The sequence below is a fragment of the Pollachius pollachius genome (assembly GCF_949987615.1).
Source record: "Pollachius pollachius genome assembly, chromosome: 2".
NCBI lineage: Eukaryota > Metazoa > Chordata > Actinopteri > Gadiformes > Gadidae > Pollachius > Pollachius pollachius.
Genome location: NC_136935.1, coordinates 41,481,512 through 41,505,732, shown reverse-complemented (window position 1 = coordinate 41,505,732; position 24,221 = coordinate 41,481,512). Strand labels below are relative to the sequence as shown.

General features: G+C 47.1%; 1 protein-coding gene across 5 annotated transcripts; it reads right to left on the bottom strand.

Moving 5' to 3' along the window:
- Window positions 1–226: 226 nt before the first annotated feature.
- On the bottom strand, window positions 227–24,124 carry pcm1 (pericentriolar material 1). Of its 5 annotated transcripts, none has more exons than XM_079730774.1 (40): window positions 23,972–24,124; window positions 22,734–22,842; window positions 22,215–22,463; window positions 21,663–22,001; window positions 20,608–20,778; window positions 19,457–19,546; window positions 18,318–18,507; window positions 17,329–17,438; window positions 16,818–17,091; window positions 16,523–16,667; window positions 16,045–16,254; window positions 15,411–15,568; window positions 15,095–15,324; window positions 14,622–14,749; window positions 14,365–14,494; window positions 13,919–14,089; window positions 13,540–13,685; window positions 13,044–13,217; window positions 12,353–12,689; window positions 11,832–11,977; window positions 10,743–10,951; window positions 10,262–10,448; window positions 9,734–10,077; window positions 9,294–9,455; window positions 8,982–9,038; window positions 8,113–8,285; window positions 7,438–7,569; window positions 6,543–6,666; window positions 5,535–5,699; window positions 5,305–5,402; window positions 4,478–4,612; window positions 3,962–4,162; window positions 3,813–3,872; window positions 3,178–3,322; window positions 2,931–3,076; window positions 2,119–2,182; window positions 1,635–1,933; window positions 1,279–1,371; window positions 1,046–1,166; window positions 227–955 (listed from the first exon to the last, which is right to left on the bottom strand). In XM_079730774.1, the coding sequence occupies exons 2-40, from the start codon at window positions 22,824–22,826 to the stop codon at window positions 930–932; spliced, it is 6,432 nt and encodes a 2,143-aa protein (XP_079586900.1). In that variant the 5' UTR covers window positions 22,827–22,842; window positions 23,972–24,124; the 3' UTR covers window positions 227–929. The 5 variants fall into 5 exon arrangements, with proteins under 5 accessions (XP_079586900.1, XP_079586902.1, XP_079586901.1 ...); XM_079730776.1 differs by having other exon boundaries at window positions 17,329–17,429; XM_079730775.1 differs by having other exon boundaries at window positions 23,978–24,124.
- Between the last annotated feature and the right edge of the window lie 97 nt (window positions 24,125–24,221).

Genomic DNA, 24,221 nt, shown 5'->3' with positions numbered 1-24,221 from the left:
AGCAAGCCTGGAAGAGAGTCCAAAGTGTTCAGAGTCCCAACAACTGACTTCAGTGGTGTTTCAACTTCAAAGCTGTTCTGATCAAGTATCTCCGTACCAGCAAAATAAATCCAGCTGACAACCTGGTTGGACCCTACTTTCGTGGTTGTTGCATAGGATATGAGTGCTCATTCCTATCACTTTCCAATTACCCACACTTTCAAAAAATTGTTTTCTTTTATTTATTAAAACCTTATACAGTATAGATTTACTTGCATGGAAATCTGACTAACCCATAGACAACAAAAATAGATGTCAAAGATTAAGGACTTGAGGGAGAATGTTTGGGGCACGAGCGTATAATACAGGAGGGGGAGGCACAGATACTAGCAGCCAAGCCGGTCATAGCGGTGCACCACCACTCTATTGAAGCTGAAGTTCTGGAAAAGTGCAGAGATGGCTCAGGAGCTGAAGAATCATAAGGCCATGGGGACGGATACAAGAAGAATACAATAAAAATAAACCATTTCAGGTGTGATCCCTCAACAAATAACAAATAGGCAATACTATATATATCGAACAAAAAGGCAATACTATAAAGATTCAAACCGATTCTTACATCTTTTAACTACCGAGCAGCATTTGGGTGCTACAAATCTAAACAAGCAACAAATCACTGTGCGTGTAGTATCACTTGGTCACGGCCATGAAGAAAATCAACATTCATGTCCGTGAATAAAAATAAACTGAGTGTTGAACAGTAGATTACAGAACTAATGTTATGTGTCTTTTTAAGGTCACTGCTACCATTGTGTGCTCGCCAGTGCTCTTCTATACTTAAAAAAACTGAACTAATTATACATTACGAGAACATAACGTTGTGTATGTATAGTGCTGAAAAAGGAAAAAATAAAATCAAGGTGGTTTGGTAAAACTGAAACCGAACTTCTTCATGCACTTTTTGCTCCGCTCGATTCTGGAAAGGAACAGAGTGGTGGCATTAAAAATCATCCCACAATATAATGAATTGATCACGGGGCAGGTTAAAGCCCGCTGGACGGCCTACCTGGTTCTCTCAGAGCCTGTGCATTCCCAACCAGCCCGGTGAGCTCCTCTGTGCCCGCCACCAGCTCTGAGGACAGACGATTGCTCTGCTGCTCGTCCACAATCCTCTTCTGAAGCTCTTCCTGTGAACGGCATTTAAATACAATGCGTTGATGAAACCCATTGTTTGGATCAAGACAGAGGTTTGCAGGGTACTATACAGTGGTGGATGGATGACGTGACGGAGACGCTGACCTCACACATGACGCTGAGCTGCAGCGGCAGCTCCTCCACCTTCACAAAGTCCTCCTCGTCCGACTTCTGACTGGTGTTCCCCGAACCCAACTCCTGCTTTCACCAAAGTTCAAATAGCATTACTCGTATCTTTACACAAATTATTCCATTTTTTTAACATTCATGATCTGTGGGTAAAAAACACCACCAAATCACTCATTCTTCCAAATCAATATTATTGAGAATATTCATCCTTGCCTTTGTCCAAATTAACTATAAATACAAGACCTCAAAAAGGCAGACATTTAAAAGCCGTTGTCTTCAAAGAGACCCTATCCACTTCAAGGTAACGAGCCTGCGTCCTACTGCGCCCTTACATCCGCGTTGACCATGACAGGGGAGTCTGTGTCAGCGCTGCTGGTGGTGCTGGAGGCCTTGGAGTCCTCCCGCTGGTGGGAGGAGCGTGTGTGGGAGTCTGCCTCCACCCCTGCCTCTGCCGCCACCTCCGTCTCCACCTCTGTCTCCAGCTCCTTCTCCAGCTCCTTCTCCAGCTCTGTCTCCAGCTCCGTCTCCACCCCACAGCCCTTCTCTGGGTCTCTGCTCCCCAGCAGGGTACGGTCTCCTCCGTCTGGGGGTCCCGTCTCAGGGGTCTCACCACCAGAACCGCCACTTTGGTCTATAAAGGGATGGGTGGAGTGATTAAAGACAAGCACAGGGGAACAATATTTGTGAAAGAGTCTGGTTGGTGGACAATTATTATGGTCTTTCCATCTGATGGTTCTCAGCACGACTTCTAAATTGCTTTGGATAAAATCGTCTGCTGCTGTTTAATCCAGTGAAGTGGGGTGGAGTTGTCCTCACCATCATTTTTCTTAAAATCATCGTGTTCAGGTTCTGCCTCCTGGCTAGTATTTGCTGGTGCTCCCTGTTGAAGAAAAGCATATTAGTTCCTGTAATGGGAAAATTAGATTTTCACATTCTGTTTCTCCGACTGCCATTTGTTGACTCTCGCTGGCCCCCTTGGGGTGGTCAAGGGTCAAAGGGTCCAACTGAGAAGTCACCGCTACGTCTCCCCTCATTGCAATTGTCAAATCAAATAATGTTTACCTAAAGGACGAAGTTTCCTGTATTCTCATCAGGTTAAAGAATGCATAAGGGGATCTCTGCCCCCTCCTGACCGGTTTACCCCAGGCACAAAGGTTAACGTTAGATAATGTTAGGAACAGGTAGGCTGGCTAGACAGTGCGAGGAATAGGAGACAGAGCTTACATGATGAAGGGGAAACAACATGATGGATTTTTCATCACACGTGTGAGGCAGAGCTGTTCTCAGCATTTCTGAGACCTGTGCCACTGTATAAGAAATCCTTGCTTCTGCCAATGCATTGGACTTTTCCTTGCGAAGCTAATAGAAAGACGACGGATGAACTCCCATCTGAGGCCTCAGATTATTGTATGTTTGGGATATGTTCGTTATGTTTGTTTTATTTTTTATTACTCAAATAAATTAGCCTAATTGTTATAAGTTCGGATTACTCTTTATTCATAAAAAAGTTGGACAGAGACGATTGCCATGGTCCAAATTCCCACCACAGTTCCATACTCCCAAGGGTACATAACGACCAAAATTCTCATTTATGTGGACTTGAAGGACCCTTGGGGCAGCGGCCTTACCGGCTGCTTCCCCAGACCAGCGGTGGCCTGTAAGGAGGTCTGGACCTCCACGGGGCCGGACTCAAACTCATCCATCTCCTCCTCCTCGTTCTCGTCCTCCCCACTGCCGTAGTTGGTCAGCGCCTGCGTCTCGGCTTTGGAAAGACCTTTAGTGAAACCAACAACAACCGTAGTTAAATGTATGCATGTGTGTGTCGGGCGTGCATATGATCCAGATCAGAGAACAGAGGATGAAGGTGAGGCTCACTAATGGACAGAGGCAGGGGAGACTCTGGGTCGTCCTGGTCCTCCACCTCTGAGGCTTCGCTGCTCCCGCTGTACTCCTTCTCCTCGGCGTGAAGGGACGTCTGCTGGCCCACAGAGCCCCCGTCCTGCTCCGTCTCGTCCTGGTCCTGAGAGAGAGAGAGAGAGAGAGAGAGAGAGAGAGAGAGAGAGAGAGAGAGAGAGAGAGAGAGAGAGAGAGAGAGAGAGAGAGAGAGAGACAGGGATAGAGAGACAGAGAGGGAGACAGAGAGAGAGAGAGAGAGAGATAGAGTTAGACAGGGATAGAGATAGAGAGAGAGACAGAGAGGGAGAGAGAGACAGAGAGAGGGAGACAGAGAGAGAGACAGGGATAGAGAGAGCGAACAGGACAGTGAAAATAGAGATACATGGAGAGAAAGACAGGGGCAGAGCGAGACAAGGAAAGAGAAAACAAGAGATACAAGGACAGATACAGAGAGATGGACAGGGAAAGAGAGACAGTGAGGGAGAGACCGAGAAAGAGAGGGCCAGGAGAAAGAGAAGAAGAAGGAAAATGAAAAGAAAGAGAGGCCAAACATGTTACATTAACTGTACAAAAAGAAGGCAAGAGAGAATGTAATCACTGTCAGAATGACTCACTTTGTCTTCGTCCAGGTAGTGGAGAGAAAAGCCCTTTTCACCTTCTGACATTTTCTCATCCTAATGGGGGACAGAACTCGACATGATTAGGCTGCTTTACAGACATGGATATGGAACTTTAATCTTCAGATAACCTAAGATAGATTTACCTCTGGTCTGTGCTTGGCCTCACACGCCTGCCAGGCCCTGGTCCAATTCTGCAAGTTGGCGATGGCGTTCCCGCTGTTGTTGTCCAGGTTCTGCATGAGCCTGAAGAAGGCCAGCTCGTTGAAGAGGATCTCAGAGATCTCCACAAGGAGGTCCTCTCCACAGTCCTTGAGAGCGCGCCCCACAAACTTACTCAGTGAGTCCTGGAGGGGACGGAGAAAGAGGTGAAGGGGTCAACAGTTGATTTTGTTTTCCAAACGTTTTTAAAAATATAAGAGGGCTGCCGTAGCAAAAAGTTTGGATGCTGTCTTGAAGGTCTGGTGTTAGGGTTATGGATTTGCTATGGAAGCAGTATTGAAAAAAACTGCAAGAAATAAAGTCTCAGAGAGCTACTTCACTTGCAGTAAGTCCTCCCATAAGTTATTGGTCCCTTGCCCAGTCGCTGAAGACGTCTCAAAACGGAAGAAACTACAGAGTGAATCCTGAAGTGAAAGAGGCTCGCTGTATGGGGTACCTACCTGCAGGATGCCCCCCAGCTGCCTGTGAAAGAAGCGGACAAACTCCTTGTTCTCTTCGTTCTGCTGGGAGAGGGTGATCACCATGTGCTGCAGATCCCATAGCAGCTCCTGGGAGCACACCTCCTCCATGTGCTCCTAGAACCACCACACATACATGACAGGTTAAATCTCATCAGAAACACCATATTCTGCTTTAATGACCACCATCTACTGTACATATCTTAAGAATTAAAGGATGCAGCAGTAATTCATGGTACCTAAAATACCTTACGGAAGGGAACGACTAAGGAAGTGGTCTTAGGAGTAAAGGAGGTAGAATGGCCCTTATTCATGGTACGTAGATTACCTTAAGGAAGGGAACGACTAAGGGAGTGGTCTGAAGAGTAAAGGAGGTAGAATGGCCCTTATTTATGGTACGTAGATTACCTTAAGGAAGGGAACGACTAAGGAAGTGGTCTGAAGAGTAAAGGAGGTAGAATGGCCCTTATTTATGGTACGTAGATTACCATAAGGAAGGGAACAACTAAGGAAGTGGTCATAGGAGTAATGGAGGTAGAATGGCCCTTATTCGTGGTACGTAGATTACGTTAAGGAAGGGAACGACTAAGGAAGTGGTATTAGGAGTAAAGCAGGTAGAATGGCCCTTATTCATGGTACGTAGATTACCTTAAGGAAGGGAACGACTAAGGAAGTGGTCTTAAGAGTAAAGGAGGTAGAATGGCCCTTATTCATGGTACATAGATTACCTTGAGGAAAGGGAACAACTAAGGAAATGGTCTTAAGAGTAAAGGAGGTAGAATGGCCCTTATTCATGGTATGTAGATTACCGTGAGGAAGGGGATGACTTCCTTCATTATGGCCTTGATCTGTCGATCCAGCTGCTGGGTGTCGATCTGTGGGCATCGTACGTCACCGGATGCTCCGCCTGATCCAGAGGAATACACAAACAACGGTAAACATCAATCCTCACAGTCCCTGAAAAAAATACAGCCTAGAACACACTTTTAATTGAATAAAGGCAATGCGAAGCCGAGATCCCGCAGCACCCACAGCGTACCTTGCGTAGGTCTAGAAGCAGTCGAGGCCAGCTCTGCGTGCGAGGCGTCAGAGCTCTCTGCAGACGCACTGTTGGCGTAACGGTGGTTAAACTCGGCCCTTAGCTTCATGCGCTCATACTCCCTCATCCGGGCCAGGGCTTTGTCTAAATGAATCACCGTGTTGCCTGTTCAAGCAGAGCAGAGGGAGAGATAGGACAGGTGGGACGACAAGAGGGGAATGAGATGGACCACCAAGAGATGAGGGAGAAGGAGGAGGGGTGGGAACGCATCGAAAGGTGAAAAGAAAGCCCACCATAGATATGAACGCAACCACAGTTAAAGCTAAAGGACCAAACGGAGCGAGCCAAGAATCTCTTATCAAAAAGGTTCTTGGTTGTTTGTGATATGGTTGGCCAGCATAATCAGCATAATCACAAACAACGCATTCAATGTTGACATGGGTTTTTATCCATTGCTATTCAAATGTATTTTTCAATTGCACGCCCTAGTTGACCCGGCTTTTTATTAAAAATAATAAGGGAGAATAACAGGCTACATTACAAGCACAATGAATCAGCAAAGCCTATCAGTTTGAAGGGTGGCATTTAATAACGGGAAAATGAAAAAAGGTTTCAGGTGCTGGATGGATAGATAAATAACTGAAAAGATGGACCACCAACAAAAATGTATGAATAACCAGATAGATAACTGGATGGATGGATACATTGATTAATAGATGGATGGTGAACAGATGGATGGATGACAGATGGATGATGGGTGGTCAATGGATGGATGAGTGATAGGTGGTCAATAGACGGATGAGTGATAGGTTTTCAATGGATTGATCAATGATAGGTGGTCAATAGACGGATGAGTGATAGGTTTTCAATGGATTGATCAATGATAGGTGGTCAATGGATGGATGACTGGTCGGTGTTCAAAGGATGGATGAATGATTGGTGGTCAATGGATGTATGTGCGCGTGCGTGCGTGCCTGCGTGAGTGTGTGTGAGTGTGTATGACTATACCGAGGTCATCGTTAGCGAAAGCCTCCAGGTTGGAGGAGGTGGACATGGTGCTCTCGTCCAGAGACCGCCCCTCGCCTCGTGCCTTGGCAGAGTCCTGCTTCACTCTCACGTTCTTCTCCGACTCCTGAACAACATTGTCTCATGGTGAGCGCAGTGAACACAATGACAACGCACACAACACCGTTTCCCCCACCCTCCCCGACACGCATATCTCCCACATGTTTTCCAGCTCAGGAATTTAAAAAAGTATATTCCCCGGTGTCCCTTTAACAAGAAAGAAAGAAAGAAATAATGGATTAATCCCTTCCAGCAGCTACAGGGTTCCTGTGTTGACGGGAGGAATTAGTGGCATCTAAAACCAGCCCAGAACAATGGCGGCCCATCCAGCCCGTTCTCTGCAGACACTGAGAACCACCAGACATTTCCATCCATCATTCAGGAACAAAGGTGTGATTTGAAAAGACCAAAAAAAAAAAAGCCGGCTTCCAATTAGCAGAGCCCCAGGGGCCCGTGGGCCGGAGAACAAAGAACACATGTCTGATGTGGGGAGAGGGTGGGTGGGAGGGTGGGTGGGAGATAGCGAGCGAGAGAGAGAGAGAGAGAGATAGCCGGGCGATGGAGGCCAAAGCCCTGTGAAGTTTGACAAGTTCAACTCAAAAGACACAGAGGGGGGATGAACAGGGAACAAAGACACTGTGGATATAGAGAGGGAGGGGGGGTCGGGGGGGGCATTAAAAGACAGGGGGTTGGACGGACGAAAAGAGAGGAGAAAACGAAGTACAGACGTTTGTAACAGCAATCGTGTACAGGGAGCTGCGTGTGAAGCGCATGGCAGTGGTTGAGGGTGCATGAATAAAAAGGGTGATGAGAAGGGGACGTTGTGCGTGTGTCTTACAGCCTCGCTAGTGCCCATACTCTCGCTGGGCGTGAGCTCAGACTGGGAGCCTGTGGCCCAGGCGCCAGGGCGCAGGGACGAAGGCTGGTCTGCAGACATGCCGGCCTCTGTCAGGTGTCTGGTCACAATGTCCTGGACACAGACACACACACAAGACAACATGAACACACACTCAAGAGGACTTCAACCTATGATTATGTAGGTCAATCTTGGCACCCGTTGCACTCTCCCCTTCTAATTAAGGGAGTTTTTCCTTGCCCTTGGGGGGGCTCGGTTTAGGGGGTGTCTTAAATATGCCCTGTAAAGCCCTTCTGGAGTGTAACTATTACAGCTATGCGGCTATTTAAATAAAATATACTTGACTTAACATTTTGGGTACACTTCATGAAACCTAAGGACACGTCGCATAAAAAAGAAAGGGAACAATGATCCCTTTTTTCTCTGCATACAGCACTTTAGATCAAGCGGGCCTGGATAACAAGCCGTGTCCGTTCTTAAATATGTCGGGAGGACCCTGTGTGAGGAATCTCTCGGGACCATGAGGGAGAACGCTCTCACCCCTGCCCTCCACTTTACACTAACGAGATCCCTGATCCAAAAAAAGGACTTCTCCAATGAATGCCAAAGTCTTATTCCCAGGACATGGTGCTTCACCACCCCAGACTCTGTGCGGACCTGAAGGGAGTAGAGGGCCCTCTGGCGCAGGTAGTCGGTGTTCAGCAGCTGCAGCTCGTGGAACAGCTCGATGAGGAAGTGGGGGCGGGACTCGTTCTGGGAGATGAGCGTGGCCACCTCCGAGTAGATGGTCTCCCTCAGGGCCTCGAACAGAGAGAAGTCGCTGCTCGCATCTGGGGAGGATTCAACCGTTTAGACCAGGGAGAGGTTTGGCCAAGGGGCCCCTCTTGCAATAACTTGCACTGGTTTAAACAAGCGACCAAGAAGTTTGATTGGAAAATGAACACGATTATGCCACAGCATTGTGTGGTTGTTTCTGCTTGGCCAATAACGCTCCAAGGGTGTGCGTTCTTTGTCAATAACGAGACAACCCTGAATTTTAACAGTTTTGAATCAATGTGCTGCTAATTCAGCAATGATGAAAAACAACCATCGACCGGATGATTCTTTGACAAAGCGAAAACAATATGCTGAAGCACGGAGGAGGAATATTTTAGTTTCAGCAGATTACAGTAGATTTGACAAAAATAATAACGTCATAGATGAAAGTAACATTTAATATCTATCGGTTACTGTGGGATGAGCAGAATAAACCACCCCGGGGCGTGCCTTGGGAGGGGGTATTTTGGCTTCCCTACGCCTCACCCACCTCGTTGCACATTATATTCCAATATCTGGACACCCACCTGTGGTTTATTCCTTACAGAGAGGTACTAGAAAGCCTATAGTGTTGTTTCGTAGCCATGAGGTTAAGCAAAGAAAAACATTTGAAATTAATGCGTTGGTGTGCATGCATGGAACAGAGTTAGAGGAGCATGAGTAAAGGGGACACGAACCAACGAGGAATGATGGATGCCTGGTGTGTTTACCTGGGGCTTCAGTGCATGCAATTCTGTTAGAGAGGAAGGGTGTCCTCCAAGCATAGGCTGTGTGTCGACACAAGTATGCAAGTGACCCAAAAAAGGAAATTAAAAAGAAATAAGAAATATGAATAAAAAAGAAGAGGATAACAATCTTAAAATGATATATAGCACAACACATTATCAAAACAAACAAATATGATAAATTGTGTTAAATAAAACAATGAATGAGGGGTTTGGTTTGTGAAAACATCGTTGTTGTGAAACCTAATATTGCGTCATACTGCGAGACATCAAGTCCTTCCACCTCTTGCACCTTACCGGAGGAGAGGTCATTGGGCTTGTTGCCAGGCTTGCTCTTGTTGTCCAGTTTCTCCTGAGTCAACTTGTCCAGTAGACTCTGGTTCTGATCCTTCTGACGGGGCTGTGGTGCCCTCTTCTGGACAAACTCAGAAGTGCTGCTTGCACTGTCACTCTCAAGGTCTGAGAAAAGGGGGAAAGCGAGAGTTTAAATATTAGAAGAGCTTATATAAATCCTAAACATTTGAGGTTTTAGTGAATAGTTCTGACCAGTTTTCTAATAAAACTATTAGTTTTGCCTCGCAAAAATGTACTGAATCAACGCAGATTATAGATGATCTGCAATAATTGTTAACGGATAATTGTAAACATAACAACTTGGTAGCTGATCACACAAGCAGCCCATCTATTTGCGTTATCTATCATTCCCAGTCTATTCGGCTGGAATCAGGCCTCGGTACCTCCGGTGGTCTTGTTGAGGCCCTTGCTCCTGCGGCAGCGGGCCTTGGAGTTGGGCGTCTTGTCCCTCGAGGCCAGGCTGGCCTGGGCCGAGGCCTTGCGTCCGGCCCTGAAGGGCTTGGTGACCGTGGAGAGCTCCACGGCGTCTGGCAGGCTGCTGAAGCTCTCCTGGGACTCCTGGTCGAACTCTCTGGGCGGCGGGCGGTGGCGGCGCTGGTGGCGGCGCTGGTCCCCGTTGCCAGGGGAGGGGGGGCACTCTGGGTCGGCCGGCGGAGCGAGGTGCAGCGAGGGGTGCTGGACGGTGATGGTGGCTGGAGGAGCTCTGTCGAACACCCAGCCCGCGGACCTGTCGGATGGGGATGGAGCAACGCAGCCCTAATGAGTCACAACCAGGAGAGAAAACGCACTGATACGACCACGGACAGATGGCGCTCACGACGTCATAATGGCGGTCCAGGCAAGCAGGTCAACCGAAGCATACGGCGGCCACGACAACAGAAAACAACAGATTAGTGATTCCAGCGCCGTACCGGCTGTCCTTCGACGAGTCCACGGGGGAGCGCTGCACAGGCGGGGGGAAGCTCAGGTACTCCGTCTTGGCGGTGGTGTTGGGGTCCAGCAGGGGGTGCGGCTGAGGCTGCTGGGGGCTGGCAGAAGCTCCTGCACCCTGGGGACTGCCCACCATCACGGGCGGGAACAGAGGGTTGAGGTTGAAGCCTGCACGTGGCACATGGAAGGGGATAATAATGAAGAACATACAACTTAAAAAGTGATATTATTATCCTAATATTATCATATTATTCCAAACGACAAATGGAGTTTAATCTTGTGCTCGAATTTCCCTTCATTTATTATTACAGGTCTGTGGAGGAAAAGAAAGCAGTGAATCTTCTATGTAGGACTTCAGCCACAGACCATGTTTAAGATTATGCATACCAGACATAGTGGGTCTTGCATTACATTCTTTCATATTTGGCTGTCATCTACACCGAAGATACCATTGAGACAAACCTGGCAGGTTGAAGCCAGCGCCTGGGGGATGCAGGGTAGAGGGGAACAACAGAAACTGGCTGGGTGAGCCGGGGAAGAAGGAGCTGGTCTCCTGGATGGAGGAGGACTGGGCCCTGGCCTGCTGAGCCCCGGGGCAGGAGGTGGAGGAGGAGGAGGAGGAGGTCTGCTGCTGCTGCTGCTGGAGCAGATCGTTCAGGACCTGCTTCAACCTGAGAACGTACACGTGGAGGATCAGAAATGCTCTCACAAACACAAGCACTGCCCACTGCAAAGAAAAAAAACAAACCTCTATATTCTACATCAAACATTTGACAATGTACAGCCGATACATAACCATACCTATTGGCTAAAACATAGCAAGACAGAGTGCCAACAATGAATACCAGTACCAGAGACACTAATGGCGCGTTTCCACCGGGGGTGCGGGTCGGTTCGCAAAGGTGCGGCACGGATCGCGTTTCCACCGCCAAAAGTGGGCCGTACTGAGCCGTACTCGTCTTGCACTCTTCTCACAGTACTCCTCCGTTGGGGTACTGAGACGCCTGAAAGGGTGCCGGCAAGTTCGAGCTACACATGCCCTCCGTTGATTGGTCAGACAGAATCGCCACTTCCGGGCGACATGGGGATAAAATCAAACAAACCGTACCCGCGAGGTATTATTCTTGGCAATGGAGATGTTGCGCAAAACTTTAAATTGGGCGAACAAGGAGGTGGAGAAGATCCTCTGTATTCTTGGGGAGGAAGACGTGCAGAGGGAGCTTGATGAAGCAGTTTTTTTATTGTTTTTATTTTATTTATTGTTTTTATTGAGCAGGCTACAGTGTGTCGCGCTGCTATGATGTCACGATGTTTACATAGCTGCCGCGGTGATCGACATCCGGCCTACCATAAGGGTAGTGTCGGCAGTGGAAACGCAACCTTGGAACTGACCTGGGCTATACCGCCCCCTCACTACCGGACTGAGGCGAACCGAACCGCACCCTCCGGTGGAAATGCGCCATAAGGTGCCGCAACAATGAGGTCAAATCATAAAAGACCAAGTGATTGTAGAAGTAAATAGTTTGAGTGCATATTAGTTTCCAGATGTACCATTGGACGTGGTTGTGCTGCCAGGCCAGCTGGGTGTAGCCCCGGTTCAGCTGGTGCATGACCAGGTGGAGCTGTGGAGACGCCAGGTTGTTGGGCAGTGCGTTGTAGCGCCCCGCCAGCAGGCCCTGGAGCATGTAGGACTGGGTCTGGGGGACACGAGCGTCCCGTAGAGGAGCAGGGAGAGGGTAAAGCTGTTAGTGAGGCATTGGAAGACCACTCCTTATTGTTCCAAGTACAGACAGAATAATACTACCAGATTATATATTGTCATTAAAGTCATTTCATTTCAATGGCTCCTTATCAAACTTGTTTAATATACATTGTAATGGCCTTGTGAAGAGAGAAAAGTGGGTTGAAAGAGAGAAGGAATGACGCTCGTCGGATCAAACCCGGGTAGCTTCGAGGCATAACGCCTACATGGCCAACTTATCAGTGGGCCAAACCCCAATGTCTCCTAAAGATCACTGTGGACATTACCACGGTGGTGTCCAGCACCCCTATAGGGGTCACAAGGAGCCTACCTGCTGGTCATGCAGGAGCGTCTGGTACACGTTGCTGCTGAGGTCCAACTGTTTCTGCAGCTGGCTGATCTGCTCCTGCCAGAGGTTGTGGTTGAGGTGAGGAGCGGGAGGAGGAGGAGGTGGGGGAGGAGCGTGAGGAGCCTCGCTCACAGAGAGCTCTGAGGCCCAGCGCAGGTTCTCCTGGCGCCGTGCGGCCCCGACGGCCTGGCTGCCCGACTGGTTGGCCACCTTGATCTGCCTGGGGCTGGGGGCCGTGTGGTTGGCCCGGGCCTTGGCCCGCACTGTGATGGGACCGCTGACCTCCACACCCGAGAAGGCGGCCGGGGGCTTCAGGTTACTAGGGGGAGAGTGAGTGAGTGAGAGAGTGAGTGAGTGATACAGCCTCAGTAAAGTACCGTTCTACTGTCACTGTATTTTTTTTATTATAGATGATTATTGTACGTAATATACAATCATTTATCTATACGATTATTATATGATGTTATATGACAAAATACGAAAATTACATTTTCGTATCCTGTATATTTTTGCGTGCTTTGGCAATGTAAACATATGTTTCCTATGGCAATAAGGCCCTTTGGATTAAATGTGTAGGATCAGAGAGTGATTCATAGAGTCAGGGCCAGAGAGTGAGCGAGAACTCAAGAGTACGGTTATACAGGATGTTAGGAGAATGCTCATTGGGACTGACCTTCCCTGGTTCTTGAAGGAGCGTTGATTCCTGTTGCTGGGATAGATGTGGACGTCGCTGCTTGAGCTGCTCTCGGCTCCGCCTTCATCGTTATCGTCGGCAGCCCCAGCGCTCTCCGAGCGGTAGTCTTCATCAAGGTGGCAGGGGGTGGAGCCTCCCCATGTGGCCATAGTCCTTAGCATCGGTTAAGGGTAGATCGATTCCAGGTCAAAAGACAGAAAATACAGTGAACTCGTTGACGAAAGGTGGTTCTCAATCGAATGAATCAAACCAGAAAACAACGCGTGATTGGTTGTAAAAAAAAGTGTAGGATCTAGTTTTTGTTGCGTATAAACAGCTGCTAGAATACTCTCTCATAGTCTCCCTGGGCATTCCACACAAAACCTGACCTGTTATTTACCACCGGATAGTCAACATTCTTAAGTAAGGTCTCAATTAATTATAGCATCTCAAACACTTTAGCACTCTAGGTTTTAAGGTTTGGTGTTGACGTTACCTCTCGTCCCGGCTGAGGGGCTGCGCCTGTGGGGAGTGGGCGTGGCCGCTGCGTCTCTGCTGCTCCTCCATCAGGGACTCCAGATGCTTCCGGCGCTCCCGCAGCTCCTCCTTCAGGATCTGGCGCCGCCGCATCTCCGTCCACAGCTGCAGGCGGCACCGAGGATTATGGGTCAGGAAGAGCTAACGGTGTCAAGTGGGCTAGGGTGAGCCCCGGCACAGAGCTGCACTGGATGTTACGAGAGGCCTCACCCTCAACCTGCTCCTCTGTGACCTCACTAAAGGGCCGAGAGGCCTCTTGCTCCAGGACTTCAGCTGAACCCTTTGTACGAGTATAAAGGATTTGACATTCGGAGGCGGTGTTAAGTGGAGGGTCTTACCTCCTTGTCGGTGACGGAGGTGTTAGCAGCTTCTGGAGCCGTGGCATTGAGCATAGACGAGTTGGTGTGATGGCCGGAGGACGTTTTCGGTTTTGTGGGGGCTGGAGTGGACGCAGCTGCTGGGAGTTTCTTTATCAGTCCCTGCTGACTGGGGATGCTCGACGTGGATGACTAATGAAGAGACGAGAAAGGGACGATAATTTGATTCCACTTGCCGTTACAAATCGGCAAAACATTTATCATTAAAACGTTTAATACAACGTAGACGCCACAGAATATTAATTTAATTTATCATCTGTTAAGCGGAATGAATAATCAACGATCATAATATCCTGCAAAATAATCTGAATTACAATTTGTCATAATCGTGCAGCCCTAGGGTCAGATAATCCAGACTGCTATCCAGTGACTCTTAGTACGCAAGCGACCGGCAGACAGAAGGTTACCTGGAGGTCGGGACACACCCACTCCAGGTCCTGGATCATGCCCTGGATGTCCATGAGTCTCTGGCGCTCGTCGTGGAGCTGCTTCAACTCCTGCTGCTGCTGCCGGAGCTTCTCATCATACAGCTTCTCCCTGGCGTGACCAGAACCATCACAGGTCAACACGTTAGACACGTAGACAACCAACCGCGCCCAAAATCATCTTTAAACAGGCAGCAAAGCTATTCAGTGGCTATGGAAGGATGGATGTATTTTCTGACCTTTCCCTCTCAGACAGCACGGTATTCTTGCTGGCGCCGGTCCTGAACACCACGTGGTCCCTGGTGTTGTTGGGCTGCTGATGCAGGGCTTCGTCCTCGTTGGCCGTGGTGCCGTCGGTGTCGTCGCTCTGGGGGAGGGACAAGGGGAGACCGCAGCACGCTTAGACAGGTGGTTTATCTGACAATTGTGTGCAGGTAAACGGTTACTAAAAGTAAAACATATTTTGATTCGATTTACTTGGGACTTACAAAAGTAATTATTATCAATTCATATGAGCAATACAATGGTCCAAAGGATAACGTAGTAAGCATACAATCATAACAATGAAAATAAAATAACGACAAGATTAGAATGGTCAAAGATTCTAAGGAATAACCTACTAAAAGATGCAAAACGTCAAAGAAGTACTAATATCCGGACCCCATCTTGATCCATCTTTGATCAGCACCCCAACATCGTCATCTCCCTGTACCTGCACCATGGCCACCAGCTCCTGTAGCTGACTCAGCTTCTGCTTTGCCGACTGCAGCCGGTGGACCTTCTGCGCAAACTCTGTCTCCCCCCCTAGGCTGCTCCTACGGCTGGACCCCGACGCCTCGCTCTCCACACCCGCGGCCTGCGACCCGGCCCCCTGTCCCAGACCGCCTTCCTCCTCGTCTTCATCCTCTTCGCTGTCGTCTTTAGCCTGGTTGTACTGACACTCTGAACGGATATGAGAACACATTACATTGGTGAGGTCAACGTGACAGTTAGCCCCTCTGAGGGTGTGTTTGTGTGTGTGTGTGTACCTATAGCGGAGGGGATGTTGAGGCTACGCAGGTTAGCAGCCGAGCGGTTGTTAATCTCGCACGCCGTGTTAAGCCTGCCATCACGGTTGTTGGCGCCGCCGCTGCCTTGGACCCCTCGGACATTGCCGGTCAGAGTGTTCAGGTCGGACCAGTTACCACTGAGTACAGGACGAGAGAGAGAGAGAGAGAGAGAGAGACAGAGAGACAGACACAGACAGACAGACAGACAGACAGACAGACAGACAGACAGACAGACAGGCAGACATTAGGGGGTTAAGAGAGTATCTGAATAGTTAATCTGAAATCGCAGGACATCCATTCTTAGTTCTGTTTTGGCAACGGTATTTATTCTTTACATAAATTGAAATAACTGAATAATTTGGTCTGTTGGGTTTATGTGGTTAACGCTTCCTTATACGGGAGATCAGATTTGTTTACTATAGACAATGTGAAGGTGAAGGATAAGAAAGGATTTATTTACTTTTTTATTTACTTCACTTTGGATCACCAAGACTATTGGATCACAATAGGGTGCAGACATGTGGTTTATAGACCCAGGGCTCATTATCTGAAAGGCCTCCTTCAAACAAATCCAAAAGCCATTGTTTACAAACATCCAATGTATATATTGTACCTGATGTTGGCGATGAGGCGGCGGTTCTCTTGTTCAGAATCAAACATGGCGTCAAACAGAGAACCGTCCTCTGTCCCGTCCTCCTCCTCCTCGTCCTCCTCCTCCTTCACGTTCTCGTTCACAGTGTCCACCATCATGTCTGAGGTCTGCTCATAGTACTGCACCAGCTCCCGCAGCTCGTTCAGACGCTTGTGGACCTCCTTCAGCTTCCTGCGGGAACAATAGGCCATATGCAACCTCTGGTCAGATATATGGGATAATTACAGCTTCATCAGAAACTATAATAAAAATATAGTTGTAGCTTTGTATCGTCAAATACATACACAACAGAAGCATGGTGTCAAAAGGATAATTGGATTCAAACATAAGATTTTATGTTGTTGCTGCTGCTCCAGAGAGAACTTAAAAATATGTTTTGACTTGACAAATTCTAAACGGAAAGGCCTTCAGTAACTGGAAGCATGTAATCTCATCGCACCTGAGCTTGTCTGTGGAGGTGGAGGCATCATGGTGCTGGGGGATCGGGGGCTGGAATGAGGTGGAGGCCGCGTTGGTGCAGAGGGCGGAGACGTAGTCTGTGGAGCTCCCCATGCTCAGACTGCGCTGGGTAGACATACGGGGGCCTGCAGAGAACACAATACATTTGATTTAAATGTAACACCTAAAATCTCATACAATTTAAGTGGCATTTAAGGGATGGTGACAGATGTGAGGAGAGCGAGAAAAGGTGCATGATAATGAAAATGATCTACTTGTCCAGCATGGCTCCTTACAAGAGTTGTTGTTGAGGGTCTGGTCCCGGAGCGAGTGCAGCTCCTGCAGGATCTTGTCCATGGTCTGCTTCTTGTCTTGCAGCTCCTGGAGCTTGGTGAGCTTGGGGGCGGTAGCTGCACCGCTCGCCAAGCCCGCGTGAGGCCCGGAGGCAGAGTGCAGCAGGGGCCTGTGCTTAGGCGGCCCGGTGGCGGGCTTCGGTGCTCTGGAGCGGCCCACCTCCCTGGAGAGGGACAGGCTCTCTGCCTGCCGGCGGTTGTCCGGAACGGCTTTCACCTGCGGACCAGAGAGGGAAGGCGTGTTTGTTTTGAAGGAGGAAGTTATGAAGTGCATCGAATTGGCTAACTGAACAATGCCGACTATGTCGTGGGTAAACTCAACAAGTGTTGAGGTAAACAAAGGTGCCTGTGTTCCGCATGTCGCCAGGTGATTTTTGTTATGATATTGAAGTTCTTGCATAGCCGGTTCTATGTGCAGAGGGCTGGTTGCTAGCAGAGGGGCGCCATAGCGTACCTGAGAGTCATGGAGCTGGTTGTGGAACCTCTGGATCAAGTCGTTCAACTCGTCATTCAGCTCTGAGGTGATACTCACACCTGACACGCTGCCAGTGGTTTCTGTAACGACTTACAACGCAACAAAACGAAAGTCAACAGAGAACGGGGTCCTTCTGTTGCCTTGGTCTCTGGCTGCATACAAACAACTGGCACACAATAACCTAAAGACCACACAGTTAGAAATGTGACGCATATATGTCAGAGGGAACTTACTGGTTTTTAAAAAAAGACAATTCTATTCCACAGTAAACAATCATGTTAAACAACCGTACAACGTGTGTGAGGAGAGCTGTTTGGCTTGTTGGCTAGCAACAGATACATAATGAATTTGCTAAGCAACCAATGCCATTGTGCAAGGTAATTGCATGCAATTTGAGTCAGTTTGGGCTAGTGTAACATTAAGACTCCTTAACAATTCTTATTTTTGTAAATGTTATTTGGGCATTGCACACTTGCTAATACGTACACACTATATAAATTATAACTTTTATAGAACGGCATGACGTATTTGCCATGTTTTCAGTATGTAAAATCTTCCAACATAGCTTTTAAAGGAAAATGAAACCCAAGAAAAAACCTTTTAGATGAAAGTTGATTTGATGGATTACATAATAGTGCTATGGCTTGATCTTGGTCTAAATCTCTTCTTAAAATACTTTCATCAAATAAGTTTTAAAAACGCAGGTTCCAATGTCAATATGTTCTTGTAGAGGGCGTTTAGCCATCTATTGGATAAACTACAGCTGGGCGATTAATCGAAATTCGATCTAGATTTCGATTTTAGCGTCAAACTATCACAAAATTAACATAATCGAGAGCGAAAGCTTGAGCAGCAATATTTACAACTTGATAGTGGGCAGGGAATAGCTGAAACTAAAGAGTCCGGCCTCCCTTCAACAGGTTATGCCATCCATTAAGAAGGCCCCATGAGGGGCGTCTCCCTCTCACCGGTGTCGTCCATGACGGCGATGGCCTGCTCTGCGGTGTGCTGCATGGCCAGCAGGGCGGCCTGTCTGCCCTGCAGCGCTCGCAGCTGCTCCTGCTGCTCCAACATCTTCTTCAGGAGCTCGTGCTGCTTGCGCAGGTTCTCCAGCTCTTCCTTCTGGTCCCCCTGGGCCGGTGCCGGCCCGGTGCCGCTCTGCAGGAGCAGCGGAGCCACGGATCAATGAAGCTGCACTGCTTTCACACCCGACCAAAAGGCATGTGGTTCGGTCTGTCAGTTTCTATACTCGTGTCTGTTTCGTTGTACGTGTGCATGTCATTTGTCTTGTGCCGTTTGTTGCCATCAATAAATGTACGACATTTCTGTACCTGCTAAGTGTTTGAAGGACCATTAGCACACCGACTGAAATTATTGGCAGAGCTGTCACTTTTTGTTCCTAATCAAACGCTGTAAAAGTTAGGCAGCCTGGAGGGTGTGAGTTTGGAACAAGCTTCCCCATGATGTCATGGATACAAACTATGTGACCTCTTAAGCCATTGTTGCTTGTTAAGCTAATGCACAGCCGTTTGGAAATGACTGAAACGACTGTGTGGGTGCACTTACAGAGGTGGATTGAAAGTGGATCACTTGTTCCCCATGAGTACCAGATCAATATTGTAAATAAGAAACTGTTCTTAACGTTTTATCTGGAAAAATAAAGGTTAAAAAAAAAAAAAAAAGAGTAATGCTCTAATATTGTGTGATGGGCTGTTGTTCATGGTGAAGATATTCTCAGGCTTTGAGATGGATGATTTTTGTGCCACATAATTTTTGGGTTGCATGTTCAACTATTGTATTGGTTGCTGTTTTTTATAATATTATCATGGTTTAGAACGATATACAACAAGATTCTAATAAAAGATTCTAAGGGTACAAGATGCAAAACGTCAAAGAACTAATATACACGGATCCCATCTTTATCCATCTTTTCAAAACCCCATCATCGTCATCTTACTGCACCATCTATAAGCCATGCGATGTAATGGATAGCAAATAGTGCTAACATTACATTACACTATGCGCATAACCATCGCCTTTACATGGATCTTATAAGGTGATTGTAATTCCACTGCATTCGGAGCCTTGTTATGCCGTTAGCCAGTACCTCCATGTTGAGGGAGGTGCTCTCTGCTAGGGAGCCAGACCCCACGGCTGAGTCAAGGGTCCCCGCATCGTCCTGCTCGTTCTCCCGAGCCTGTGGGAATGAAGATCAAGACATTCAGCTAGGGCTGGGTATTGCAAGGTACCTCACAATTCAATTTAATTTGATTCTTTAGGTCTTGAATCGATTTGATATCGATTCGATTTGATTTGATATTGATCCAATTGCTTCGACATCGATTCAATAATCCGTGCAGATGACAAAAATACATAAATATTATTTAGAATTAACCATTTCATTGTGGTTTAACTAGCAAAAAGGGAATACACCATTGTATAGTATTGTTCCTGAGCTAAACTTGCAGCATAAAAGTAATAATCATAACATGGACAAATGTAAAAGGGCATGTACATTTAGGCATACTCGCTTCTAGATTACAATGACTGAGTACGCTTTTTTCTATTTTTTTCTTTATGGAAATAATCTATTTCAAAAAAATTCTGAATCGAAATTGAATTGAGAACAAATAAATTGCAGTGCATTGATGAATCGATATTTTTACCCAGCCCTACATTCAGCCAAATAAAGCAACAGAGGAGCAATTAAGACTGACGCTAACTATCCATTGACTGTCTGACCTAGATCTAGGAACCACGATGGTAGGTGAGATCATTTATTTGAAAGCGACAAAATGAGGAGGATTAATTGAGATCCAGTTAAAACAAAAGGTATAAACCACAGGTCTCGTAAAACGATTTAACATCCAGTTTAAAAACAAACAGAACTCGTAGCCTACAGTCTCAAACCATAGCCCAGTTTCTGTTCAATTACAAGGAACATGACACTAGACTGTTGCAGTGCGTTCCGGGCTAAAGAAAAGGCATCTCTTAAAATATGCATGTCTGGTAAGCTGTAGGGTTACCTGTATCACACACACATGCACATACACACACACACTACGTCCAAGTGAGATACCAAAGACCATATCTACACAAATACATCATGCCATGACTGTCTTGAAATATTTCCCATACTTTCTAGACTAACAAAAAACAATAGCAGGACAGACAAGCGAGAAAAGTAGCTCAACAATACTAAACAGCACAAAGAGAGGAAACAAACAACGGAAAACCCGAAGTGGATGAGAAACCGACCAGCATTTTCTGCAGGAAGTGCAGGTAGGACTTCTCTTGCTCCTTGAGGTGCTGGATGAGTTGGGAAAGGCGCTCCACGTTGGCCGGCACATCTTTCTTCTCCAGTAGGTCGTCCCTCATGGAGCTGGCTTTGCCAATGTACTCCCGGATCTGCACCAGCTTGCCAACCACCTGCAGCAACACAGAGACGGAGAGGAGACTGGGTTTGTGGGTGGGGCTGGGTAGAAAGGGGGTGGGACCCAACAGCAGGTGTGTCGGATGAAGAGCAGATGGGATGTGTGATGTACAAGGGGATGGCTGGGTCCCTTTTATGAATGCTCAGACGATAGAAGTAAGTGAGAGGCAGGGGAGGGTAGGGGTGGGTACCGAACTCACTCAGCACCCAGGGTAGCGTATTTATAAATCGCCCTACATACAGTGTGGGTGCAGCCGTTTCTAATCTCCTTTACTTGCAGCCTTGTGTTTGTAACCAATATTGCAGTTATTATTTCTGAAAACATCAAGGCATATATATATTGCCCTCAAAAGGTAGAGAATATAGTTCAGGTTTCATCTGTATTTTCTTTGTGATATATTGATCAACAGTGCATTATTCGGTCAGGATGTTCAACTGAAATACATAATGCATGCCGCAACTTGCCTAGTTATCATATTCACATTAATAATGTACATCAGTCAATACATTTTGTGGCATTTAGTTTTGTCAACATTTAACTTTTTTTTTTTTTTTTTACCTAATTTTCGCCTCTTATTGGAAGATTATCACCTAGTAAAATGCATATAGGATGTCTCCCAGCTGGTCAGTGCTATTATTAATCAACCGTGCTATAATTGAACATTGCCCTGCTCTTCTGAAATGTGGAGCAAGTAGAAATCTCGATCTTCATAGAAGATCAGTGAAATCTCTTCAAATGTGTTTGATCACATTCTCCGACATTTATTCCCCTCAACCACACATACAAGAAATGCTTAGGATCAACAGTTCAAACCGAAATATATAAAATACATACACAAGTCCAAACATGTAGCAGTTGGTGAGCCATACTCAACATTACCTGGCTGCTGTCGACACAGGACTCTCCCCTTTCATACTGCCTGTGAGCCAGGGGTCTTTGCTCGGCTGCAGCACTACCCCGCAGCCCGGGAAGTGGCTCTATGATAGGGAAGAGTGGCCCGAAGGAGTCCCTGAACCCGGGGCTCTGTTTCTTGGCCTCCTTAGAACTGGCCGGGGTGGAGGGGGTAGAGGCGGAGCCAGAGGCAGCGAGGAGATCCCTGCTTTTGTTGGTGTTGACGTGCAGTGGGAGAAAGTTGTAGGGCTTCTTGTTTTCCCCCGGCAGTTGCCGCTGGTTGTTGGCGGCGGTGACGCGGCCCTGGGAGTCACTGCCCACGCTCCTCTGAAGGATAAGGAGCATGGTGATGAGGTTTATACATACCATTTATTGAAAGCCTTATAATTCCTTCGATACAATGTACTTTACTAATCCGAAATAGTTTTAGTCTATCAACTATGTGACACAATTTGGGTGATTAAAAATGAAAATTGATATAGATATAAAAGGTTTAAAAATCGATGCGTTGACTATTTGAGAAGAAGGAGAGCGGCTCACCTCATCCAAGTCGGTGAAGTTGATGCGCTGGCGTAGTCGCTCCAGTTCCGCCTGCTCCGGGACAGACATTTGGGTGGTGTATTTGACATGGGGAAAGGAGTGCGGGGTGCGAGCCCTTCTGCGGCCCGCCCCCGGTGTCGACTCCGGAGAGATGTCATTGGTCAGCCGGCTCTCCGCCACTGCAGCAGAGAACTTCTTCCTGTTTTTCTCTGAGGAGCGATTGGCTTTTTTCTGCTGCACGCCCCAGTCCTGATACAGATACGTATATGCATTACACAATAAGGGTCTTCATCACGGCATTGATACAATATAAGAAATGGGGGTGTTTTAAGTAAGTACTCAATTAAAAACAAAATGTATATAAAACAGGCATGCATTCACCTTTCCAACTAGCTAGACTATCGACATGTCTTCACTTATAAAGGGCTACATTCTGTGTCAAACAAAAAATGTCAATTGTAAAAGTACCGGTATTATTATGGGTGGTTTAAGTTGCATGTAGCTCATTAGGAAACATACCATGTTATTAAGCCTGTCCTCCAGACTGCCATTGGCCCAGTTGTGCAGCTCTTGCTCTTCTGAATCATCAAAAGACGTGCCCCCTGTTGCCATGTCAACCGCTTACAGTCTGAAATAATAATATACATTTCAGTTCAATCTATTTTTATCTGCAGGAATAGGTCTTCTACCCAAACATTGCATCATTCGGATGATATGAAAGCATGCAGACATAAACAAGCAATAACAGCCTGCTATTATAATACAGAGTAAACTAACAATATCAAACGGTAAAGAGCTGTGGCATGGGGCGGAATCAACATAAACACATCCAGGAGTCAACATCAATATAACGATGCCCATCCTCCAAATGTCTTACCGCCGATCTATTAAGAGCGTTATTTACCCTGCGCCGATGAGATTTCTCTCCCTAGTTGGTCAACACAATGAGTGACTAAGGGGAACCAGTGAAAGTTATGGGCCCGCGGCTCTTCCCGGGCTCAGGACTGCGCAGCGCCACTAGCTAGATAGCTACTAGAGAAGTTAGTAGCAGCCAAGGCATTGTTGTCCCTGCGGTCGCGCAGAGGCTTAGGATAACTTAGCAGCAGCAGCTGCTGCTATCGACACCAAAAAGTAAAACCGATCTATCACGACACGCCCTATAAAATATTGGTTGGGTACTGCTGTGTGACGATTAGCGGTATTAACTAGTCAACTAATGAACTGCCTAACGTTTGCAACGGTTTGGCTCTCCACAATCGCCATGGCAACTCGGTGGCCTCGTGAGGTGGGGTGAATAAAAACTCGAGAATGGGGAGAACAGTGCGCGAGCGATAATAATGTGCAAGTCACTATTATCCCCGCGAAAATATACATTATCACGAACCCTGACTGCAAACCAAAACACAGCGACTAGCAGTAGAGCTAGGCAAATATGCACCTGTTAGCTAACCAACTAGTCCTCCATAGATGGGTAGCCCCTGTAGCCAAACACTGCTAACGTCGACCACGCAGCGAAATATACCCAATAAGTTCAACAAAACCAAGCAAGCTAACATAGCCTAGCTGATAGCGAAAGGTACTCCGATAAGACAGAAACGTGCTACGTTGACGACAAATGTATTGTTTAAAAGATGAGCAGAACTATCTGATAATTGTCAACACTGACACAACTCTAGTAATTAGTGAGGTGGTTGATATATACATTCCATTACATGAGCTAACGTTACCATCAATACAAAGAAAATTGGACTACTTACATTTACCTTTCTTCGCGAAGAAACTAGAACCCCCCTGCGGTTGTTTTAAGGCTGAGGGCCTGATCAATAATGGGTGATCGTTATAAACATTGACATACTATACACATACACTTCACGCCAACAAACATGAACCAACATAAACGTCCCATCCGACACCTTTGCTGACAAGACCCACCGCTGGTCGTTTCCGGGCGGAGCCGCTAGGTGGCGCTGTGGGTTCTCCAGGAGGTTTTGTCGATCGAAACACTGG